The sequence below is a fragment of the Ictalurus punctatus genome, chromosome 21 (assembly GCF_001660625.3).
Source record: "Ictalurus punctatus breed USDA103 chromosome 21, Coco_2.0, whole genome shotgun sequence".
Lineage (NCBI taxonomy): Eukaryota > Metazoa > Chordata > Actinopteri > Siluriformes > Ictaluridae > Ictalurus > Ictalurus punctatus.
In genome coordinates, this window is record NC_030436.2 from 21,475,475 (window position 1) to 21,485,474 (window position 10,000).

The following is a 10,000-nucleotide window of genomic DNA, read 5'->3' on the forward strand; positions in this document are numbered from 1 at the left end:
AGGCAGCAGTTTGAAGATCTGAACACCAACAAAGGGTCGAAGCCGATCTACACACACCTGACCTGCGCTGTGGACACGGCCAACATCGAGAGCAGCTTTAACAACGTCACCGACATCATTATCCAAAACCTGAAGGAGTGTGGACAGCTCTGATCTCTCTCTCACACACACAGGCTAGTGATGGCTTAATATTATGACAGAACACAACTCATGGCTCTCCGCTTCAGTCCTCAATCTAATCCTAGATCAGAGCACAATTTACCCAGAAGGCATTGCTGCACTCTGACAGTGTCCTGACTGATGAAGATGTTAATGAACAGAAGCTCTGTGTTAGTGATGTAGCATGTTACTCATCTTGTACCACGCTGCAGTGTGTCCCTCCTGTCATGGAAAATATAAGAAATAAAAACAGCTTAAATATGTTGTAATAATTGTATTATTTTGTAATTTGTGACTCCTTACTGAAGTTTAACTGCCTGTGCGCAATAAATGTAGAATCCTGAGTGTGTGTGTGTATGTAATAGCAGCCTGTCTTGATGGTCAGTGTGTGTGTTTGTGTGTGTGTGTGTGTGTGTGTGCGTGTGTGTGTGTGTGTGAGTGTGTGTGTGTGTGTGAGAGAGAGAGAGTCTGTTTCCATGACATCTGGATCCCCTCTCTCTCTCTCACTCTCACCTTCACACACACACACACACACACACACACACACACACACACACACTGACCATCAAGACATGCCACTACAAGAAATCCCTACAGAGCAGAGAGTGTACACACAGTACAACAACAATGCTGTGGAGACAGATCTGTGCTTTCTAACAGAGTGAATATAAAATTCAAACACTTGCATTAAATATTATTTGAGAAATTTTATCCCACACACTCCCAGTTCTCCAGTTTCTACCAAATATGGACAAACTGCCCAGACTAGTACGAGAAATGAAGGAGAGCAGTGTTTTAGCCTGGCACAATCTGAGGGTCAGTGAGTGACCAATACACACACACACACACAGAGCCCTGATTGTTTCTCTCTGTTTTCATTATTATTATTATTATTATTATTACTATTGTGCTCTAATGTCCACTTTTCCATAAGTACACACACGTTATGGAGTTTGTTATATTCAAATCTCAATCTTACAGAATCAGAAATAAAACACATTCTCCTAATGCATTGCGTGGATCGAGCGCCGCCTGCTGGATAATAATTGTTTTGCTCTTACGAGAACTGGGCGAGGTACGAGATTATCCGCTGTTCTCGCGAGAGTTCGGTAAATTGCTGGCAGTGGTGAAGATGGAGGGCGGCGGTAATGGAGGACTGACCGGGAATAATAAACAGAATAAAGCGATGTTAACCGGGAAAGGTCGAGCCGAATTCAGAAATCAGAGGAAAGATTCTGAGGTGAGCACAACTTCAGTTACCGCCGTGAGCACGTGACCAAACGTGTTCATGATATGCTCAGTTGGGTTGGCATAGAGGCTAACGCTAGCTCAAGTTAACAGGCTAAGCTAAATGAAATCTTTCAAGCGGATGTTCCTCCAGTTATATAATAATAATAATAATAATAATACTACTTGTTAATTTTAACAAAGTAAGTTAAAGATGTTACTGGGGCAGAGCTGATCGTTGATATCAGTGTGGCTTTAAATGTAAACTGAATTAAAGTAGTGGAGTTTAGCTGTAATAAAGCTGTTAAACGGGATGAAGATAAAAAGCGAGTGTTTAAGCGGTGACCAGGAGAAAAAGTGTTAGTGGTTCTGAACCGCTTTGGAAAGCTGAGTTGCGGTCCTGTGTGTGTGTGTGTGTGTGTGTGTGTGTGTGTGTGTGTGTGTGTGTGTGTGTGTGTTACAGGGAGTGTGTGAGTCTCCTGATCTGGAGTTTGAGTACTTTGACGCTGATAAATGGGCGGCTGAACTCTCAGGTAACACAACTAGAGATGCTACTAACGATTATTTTCATAGTCGATTAATCTGCTGATTATTTTTTCGGTTAATCAGATAAACAAAATCTTGACACTATATATGTATGTTTTTTTGTTTGTTTGTTTATTTATTTTTTGTGGATTCACTGAAAACACATTCAGTTACAATCCTAAATTTATAATCTCCCTTTCACTGCTCTGCGTGGTTTCTGTTCCTCGCTGCTGTTACACGTAGCGCACAGACACAGCAATGACAACAAACTGGAATTAAACTAAACCTTTAAAGCAACTCGCACCTGTTCCCCCAACACCTCACACACAGTGGAGCATTTTGAATAATAAACACAAGTTTGTGCTTGAGCATCACTGTCGTGTTTCCATGCGACACAATCTCCACTTTATAAAGTTTACAGGTTACAGTCTTCTCTGTGATGTTTAATATAAAATGCTCCCCTGCGTTAGAGGACTTGGGGGTCACACACTTTCTTCCTCAGTCACATGACGATTACATCTCCGTCTGATGGTGACTGAGGTCATGTTGGGTATGAAAGGTAACGCTGAAGTAAACTGAAGAAATTCATCGTCGGTGACTCTGGGTATCTGCCAATGCTAGCGGCATCGCTTTACAGTGGCATGCAAAAGTTTGCACACCCCTGGTCAAAACTTCTGTTACTGTGAATAGCTAAGTGAGTAGAGGATGAACTGATCTCCAAAAGACAAAGTTAAATATGAGACCTTGTTTTCAACATTTGAAGCAAAATATTGTGTGTGTTTGTTTTGTACATTTTTGAGTTAAAAAGGGAAAGGTGCACCATGTAAAAGTTTGGGCACCCCAAGAGATTTGAGCTCTCAATTCTTTAATAATTAAGAAATGGCAGTTAAACGTAGCGGTGGAAGTCAAGTTGATTTCTGGAAGACCAAGAAAACTTTCAGAGATAACTGCTCATAGGATTGCTAGAAGGCAAATCAAAACCCCCCTTTGACTATAGAAGACCTTCAGGAAGGTTTTAGCAGAATTTGGAGTGGAGGTGCACTGTTCTACTGTGCAGCGACACCTGCACCAATATGACCTACATGGATGGAAACCTTTCCTGCGTCCTCATCACAAACTTCAGCATCAAAAGTTTGCAGATGAACATCTAAACAAGCATGATGGATTGATGAAGTTAAAATAGAACTTTTTGGCCACAGTGAGCAAAGGTATGTTTGGAGAAAAAAGGGCTCAGAATTTCATGAAAAGAACACCTCTCCAACTGTTAAGCACGAGGGTGGATCGATCATGCTTTGGGCTTGTGCTGCAGCCAGTGGCACGGGGAACATTTCACTGTTAGAAGGAAGAATGGACTCAATTAAATACCAGCAAATTCTGGAAGCAAACATCACACAGTCTGTAAAAAAGCTGAAGGTGAAAAGAGGATGGTTTCTACAACAGGATAATGATCCTAAACACACCTCAAAATCCACAATGGACAACCTCAAAAGGCGCAAGCTGAAGGTTTTAGCCCCTACAGTCCCCTGACCTAAACATCATCGAAATTAATTAATTAAATAGATCTCAGAAGAGCAATGCATGCAAGACGCCCCAAGAATCTCACAGGACTAGAAACTTTTTGCGAGGCAGAATGGGAGAAAATCCTCCAAAGAAGAATCGACGGACTCTTAGCTGGCTACAAAAAGCATTTACAAGCTGTGCTACTTGCCAAAGGTGGTGTAACTAAGTAATGACCTTGCACGGTGCCCAAACATTTGCTTCAGGTCCTTTTCCTTTTTTGTTATTTTGAAACGGTAAAAGATGAAAATAAAAAATAAATCTTGCTTAAAATATTAAAGAAATGTGGCATTTTTAACTTTATGCCGTTTGGAAATCTGGTCATCCTGGCTTAGCTATTCACAGTTACAGAAATATTGAGCTGGGGTGCCCAAACTTTTGCATGCCACTGTATATGAACATAGTGTTCCATTTGACATGATAGTGCCCTTCTAAACTTCATACTCTAGACGGTGTAGGATATAGGGTTAGGGTGTAGGGTTAGAATGTAGGATGGAGTATGTAGGGTTAGAGTGCAGGATGGAGTGTGTATTGTTAGGGTGTAGGGTGAAGGGTTAGAGTGTAGGATGGAGTGTGTAGGATGGAGTGTGCAGGATGGAGTGTGCAGGATGGAGTGTGCAGGATGGAGTGTGCAGGATGGAGTGTGCAGGATGGAGTGTGCAGGATGGAGTGTGTAGGATGGAGTGTGTAGGATGGAGTGTGTAGGATGGAGTGTGTAGGATGGAGTGTGTAGGATGGAGTGTGTAGGATGGAGTGTGTAGGATGGAGTGTGTAGGATTAGAATCTAGGGTTCGAGTGTAGGATGGTTCGAGTGTAGGATGGTTCGAGTGTAGGATGGTTCGAGTGTAGGATGGTTCGAGTGTAGGATGGTTCGAGTGTAGGATGGTTCGAGTGTAGGATGGTTCGAGTGTAGGATTAGGATCTAGGGTTAGGGTGTAGGATTAAAATGTAGGGTGTAGGGTTAGAGTGTAGGATGGGGGGTGTAGGGTGAGAGTGTAGGATGGGGGGTGTAGGGTGAGAGTGTAGGATGGGGGGTGTAGGGTTAGAGTGTAGGATGGGGAGTGTAGGGTGAGAGTGTAGGAAGGGGGGTGTAGTGTGTAGTGCTCTGCCATGTTCCTGTGCATGTTTTTGAAACTGGACACAGCGAGTAAATGTCTCTGGTGTCTCTCTCACACACACACATATTAGAGATGCAGCCGATACGATAAGCGATTATTCAGAGTGATGTCGGCCGAAACCGATAGTTCTGCCTTTTATACCTTCTTTTAAATTAATAATAATTTATTCCACAATTCTGAAGGAAATGCTAATGAAAACTTTATTCTCTCAATTTCAACACGTTGTTTCACAGTAACTGCAGGGATCTACGGTAACAATTTCTTTTACCAGCACTTGTGCTCCTAAGTACAAACGTTTTGGAGCACAGTTGAAGTTTAGTGTTTTGTTTTTTTTTGAGAGATGGTAATGTTAATATGCCACAATATAACACACAGGTAGGCATGAGAAAACTTGACCTGGTCAATTATGACAGAATTTAGGAACATAACATTGAACATGACGAATTAATTTACCTTCTGATAAACTAAATGTAATATTTTCCTTTAATTTTACAGACTGTGTGCAAAAAACAACCGTTAACCTGTTCCACCTTGTAAACAAATACAATAAACATTAATGTTCAGTGTTTGAAGTCTGCTCCTCTTAAATATATTTGAAGCTACACTATTAGACATTTTCCACTGTCATGGTTCTGGGCTGGAGTCAGTTCTCGCACCGCTCTGTGTATACTGTGTAGATATCTGAATAATCATATAGGATGTGATTGGGTGAGTTCATTTACCCATAAGATGCAAAGCGCTTTAGTTTAATGGTGTTCATTAGGGACGCTCCCATCAGGATTTTTGCGACCGAAACTGATCCAGATACCAATCTTTTTTTATTTAAACTTTAATCAGGAAGTCTATCATAAACAGTTAAACGTAAGCTCTCTGCTCGTGGTCACTGTTAACTGAATTAAAATAATAGCCATGAGAAACACTGTTGGTTAATTGATACAAGCATAAAATGTTTTTTAGTATCTTAAACAATAGAGTGTCCTAATTAAAAGTAGACTAAAAAAGCATGATCCATATTAGGAAAAAGATTAATAGCTTAACAACTAATAGCTCTTTATATTTATTTATTTATTATAGATATTTGCATCTTCCAAGGTGTATTCTTGTTCCAATTGGAGGAGGAGATACTCACTCACTTGCTTACTGACATCATTTATGTTCACTGCTGTTTATACTGTTAACTTACTGCTGTGTGTGTGTGTGTGTGTGTGTGTGTGTGTGTGTGTGTGTGTGTGTGTTAGAACTGTACAGCTACACTGAGGGTCCAGAGTTTCAGCTGAACAGGAAATGCTTTGAGGAGGATTTACACACACACTGTAAGTCTCCTTTCATTTCCATGGCAACAAGAATTAGCAATGGTGTGAGATAAAAAAAAAAAAACGTGTGTGCGCTCTGCAGTGTGTGAGAAGCGCTGGGTGGACCTCAGTGTAACAGAGCATCGGGCTCATGCTCTGCGTTTGCTGGATGGACTGGACGTCACCTGCAGAGTTAAAAGGTTGAAGGTTGCCAGGGCTGTGCTCTATATGGCACAAGGTCAGTCAGACTCTCTCTCTCTCTCTCTCTCTCTCTCTCTCTCTCTCACACTCACACACACACACACACACACACACACACACACACACAGTTTTACATTCTGACTGAGCCTTGGAGGCTTTTCAGTTCAGATGACATCATACACGCATCAGCATAACACACGCACCACTCTGACCAGTAACTACCTTCATTCTGCTTCTGGCCGTGTGCACACAAGACGTTGTCATGGTTACCCTGTTGGTGGCCATTAAATTTGATTTTTATCAGTTATGTAACATGTTGTCTCTGCATACTCACAACATTCAAACAGACATTAAAGACCTGTATACCTGTGTGTGCATGTGTGACAGGGACATTTGCGGAATGTAGCACGGAGGCAGAGCTTCAGTACTGGGTGAGGTATAATGTGTTTCTGCTGCTGGAGGCAGGAACATTCTCCGCTCTGGTGGAGCTGCTCAACATGGAGATCGAGTAATTCTTCATCATGTCACTAATAATCAGCAACAACATAATAATGATGATGATGATGATAATAATAATGATAGATTTTTAAAAGCTGGTATGAGGGGTGGAGTTAATGTGTTGTGTTAGGATAGGGAGGGGTGGGGTTATAATGTGGTTGTGGCTACTATGATGTGGGAGCATTCAGAAGTGTAAAACTACTGAAAATATTGTGTCAGTAATAATGCAGCTTGCAGCAGTGCAGTGAGGAAACCTGCCATATCCCTCGCAGACAGCACGGACCTCAGGTACACACACACACACACACACACACACACACACAGTGTTTCATCTTCCTGTTTATAGACAGAGCTCAGTTTTTAAAAGACCTACTGTCCTGGTGTGTGTGTGTGTGTGTGTGTGTGTGTGTGTGTGTGTGTGTGTGTGTGTGTGTGTAGGGTGCTCTTAAACATCATGTATCTGATTGTGGAGACGATTCGACATGAAGATCCTGCAGATCCTCCAGAGTGGAGAGCCTTAAGAGAAACCTTTAAAACTGAGCTGGGTATGTGTGTGTGTGTGCGCGTGCATACGTGTGTGTACTTTTATGCAGCATTGTGATTTACTCTGTGTGTGTGTGTGTGTGTGTGTGTGTGTGTGTGTGCGTGCACGCTGATCGGTTAGGCTCGCCTCTCTATAACAGTGAGCCGGTTTCTGTGATGCTCTTTGCTATGGTAACCAAGTTCTGCAGTGGCCATGCCCCCCACTTCCCCATGAAGAAAGTGTTGCTGCTGCTCTGGAAAAGCATTCTGGTAACCTGTCTGTCTGTCTGTCCGTCTGTCTGTCTGTCTTTATCAACTCACTTTAATTCACACTAGGAGGTTTTTTGTGTGTATAAGAGTGTATGTAGTTTTGTGTATGTGTTTAAATGTGTCTGTATAATTGTATGAATTAATGTAAGTGTGTGTGTGTGAGAGACAGTCCAAGGTTAATATTGTTAACGAAAACTAAAACTCAGTGAAGACACACTTTCATTAACTGAAATAAAAATTAAAATGTGAGTTTCTAAATAAACGAAAACTAAAGTGCAGCTATAATGAACACGAACAAAACCTAAATAAAATTTTAGAGAATGTAACTTTGCTTTTTTTATTTTAAATGTTGGATGGTCTAAAAACAGGTTGAATGGCACAGATACATCAATGTTGCCTAATCATTAATGACCAGTAGGTGGCAGAGTAACGTGTATTAGAGCTCCTCAGCACAGCAGCAGTTTAGTAGCGGTGGAGCACTCGGGCGGAGTTAGGGTTATTATCATATAGTGGCGTTCACACTGTGCACTACTGCGGCGTGTTAAAACCTTACACTAAACCGTGTGTGTACCTTTTCATCACCTACAGTGTGCTTTCATTCTTATTAAGGCCTGTGGAAACAATCATTTGATCATAAACGCTTGTGGACGATTGATAAAACCTAAATTCAAACTAAAGATTTAGGAAGAAATCAAAACTATTTATGCACCATTAAAACTAACTGAAATGAATCTGAAATAAAAATGAAAACTATGAATATTTGAAAAACTATAATAACCCATGTGTGTGAATAAATGTAAGTGTGTAGGTCTGTGTGTGTGTATATAAATAAGTGTGTGTGTGTAGTTCACATTGGGAGGCTTTGAGCAACTGCTGAGTCTGAAGGTGTGTAAGAGGGCGGAGCTTGGTTTGCCCTGCCTTCCTGAAGACAGCATCAGAGTGATGAAGAGCATGAGGGCCTCCTCCCCGCCCACTTCCGCCTGTGACATCATTGACCAGCAACAAAGACGTACACGCAGAGAACACAAGGTCTCTCTCTCTCTCTCTACACATAACACTTCCTCCCACCACAATCCATCATCAATTTCTCTTCAATGCCTTTAATAGAACAGGACATGAGAAACAAAGCATTTATTTTTTCTGTGCTGATTTGCATATTGTTGCATCATATTACACGACATACTGTCTGTCTCTGCCCCCCTCCTCTGTCGTGTTTCCTCCACCTGTCTCCCTCAGGCCCTGATAAAGCAGGAGAATCTGGAGGCTTTTAATGAGAAGGATCCCTTTAAGACAGAGGACGCACGGGAGGACGAGGAGGAGAGTGATGATAATGAGAATTCTCTAGAAGCCGAACCTTTCCCTCTGGAGCGTGATGAGGCCATGGTCCCGCCTATTCCTCACCCCTCCTCTGACAGAGTGTCCTTCCCTAAAGGGCTTCCGTGGGCTCCAAAAGTCCGGTACACAGACATATTTATCAGCCTGTAATAACCCCCCCCCCCACACACACACACACAAACGTTCACACCTGGCATTAACAGGCACCTCGGGTGACAGTGCAGGTACAGGTGTAAGTATCGGTGTAAGTACAGGTGTAAACATAGTCAAATGCATCTGGAGGACACATTGAGATCCAATCACTCAAACCTCATTTCGGAGGTGGCCTGGGTCTTAGGACGAATGCAGCAGAAGACTGGTATTATAGATGTGTGTGATGACCTCTCTGGGAACAGGTTTTGGAATCCCATCACTGTATGAAAGTGTTCACAAGGGAGATGTGTTTATAATGCCAGGTGTGTAGGAATATACATCCCAAGTGTACACGTATGCTCTGATCACCAGGACGCATATTATTGCCAGGTGTGAATGGGGCCATAGACTCTCCTATTTACTCTCTGTGTGTGTGTGTGTGTGTGTGTGTGTGTGTGTGTGTGTGTGTGTGTGTGTGTATGTATCAGGGAGAAAGACATTGAGAACTTTTTGGAATGCAGCAGGAGTAAATTCATCGGCTATACGCTGGGAAAGTGAGTCACTGTCACTACTATTACGTTATTACACTACCGTGTGTGTGTATTTGGTCCATTTTATACGGTGTGTGTTATAGTGACACAGATACAGTGGTGGGTTTACCCCGGCCGATCCATGAGAGCATCAAAACCCTCAAACAGGTAATACATTGTGCTATAACTATGTGTGTGTGTATAACATACTATGTTATGTAATATCATATGTGTAAATACAGGGAATCTTTACCAGTTGTTAATAGACAGGAAGGGTTCTCCCAGTTTATTAGCGAGCCTTTGCATTATTGAATTGTTAATAGACGGCGACCCATCCAGCTGATAATCATATCCATAATCATTCATGTAGTATGACTCTTCATAATTAATTGTGATCCCCAGGGTTGTGACTTTACTGGTGTGACTCGAAGCACCAACTCAAACGCTGGAGTATGAAATACTCATTTTAGTGAAAGATTTAGTTATAACTCATATGTCTATGTTGTAAATTTGTTGATTGTCTTTCATAATTATGTTTTGTGTCCCGTGTTTAATCTCTACACCTCCCTCACATCTGCACTTTTAATCAGATAAACTGTTAATGATTGCACTATAATTAATTGCTGTAATTTAT

At 41.7% G+C, this 10,000-nt stretch overlaps 2 protein-coding genes across 4 annotated transcripts in view; both read left to right on the plus strand.

The window, feature by feature from the left end:
* LOC108281037 (guanine nucleotide-binding protein G(t) subunit alpha-3) overlaps window positions 1-431 on the plus strand; it is an 8,661-nt gene extending 8,230 nt beyond the window's left edge. For both annotated transcript variants that reach the window (XM_053674132.1, XM_053674133.1), the window contains one exon: window positions 1-431. This exon is cut by the window's left edge and continues 35 nt beyond it. In XM_053674132.1, the coding sequence (XP_053530107.1) occupies window positions 1-153 (153 nt within the window). In that variant the 3' untranslated portion in view covers window positions 154-431.
* Window positions 432-1,286: 855 nt separating this feature from the next.
* strip1 (striatin interacting protein 1) overlaps window positions 1,287-10,000 on the plus strand; it is a 13,384-nt gene continuing 4,670 nt past the window's right edge. For both annotated transcript variants that reach the window (XM_017496628.3, XM_017496630.3), the window contains exons 1-12: window positions 1,287-1,399; window positions 1,850-1,919; window positions 5,825-5,899; window positions 5,982-6,116; window positions 6,467-6,587; window positions 6,797-6,865; window positions 7,016-7,122; window positions 7,242-7,369; window positions 8,216-8,398; window positions 8,606-8,826; window positions 9,325-9,390; window positions 9,471-9,534. In XM_017496628.3, coding sequence (XP_017352117.1) covers window positions 1,292-1,399; window positions 1,850-1,919; window positions 5,825-5,899; window positions 5,982-6,116; window positions 6,467-6,587; window positions 6,797-6,865; window positions 7,016-7,122; window positions 7,242-7,369; window positions 8,216-8,398; window positions 8,606-8,826; window positions 9,325-9,390; window positions 9,471-9,534 — 1,347 coding nt within the window. In that variant the 5' untranslated portion in view covers window positions 1,287-1,291. The remainder of the gene's footprint in view (window positions 1,400-1,849; window positions 1,920-5,824; window positions 5,900-5,981; window positions 6,117-6,466; window positions 6,588-6,796; window positions 6,866-7,015; window positions 7,123-7,241; window positions 7,370-8,215; window positions 8,399-8,605; window positions 8,827-9,324; window positions 9,391-9,470; window positions 9,535-10,000) is intronic.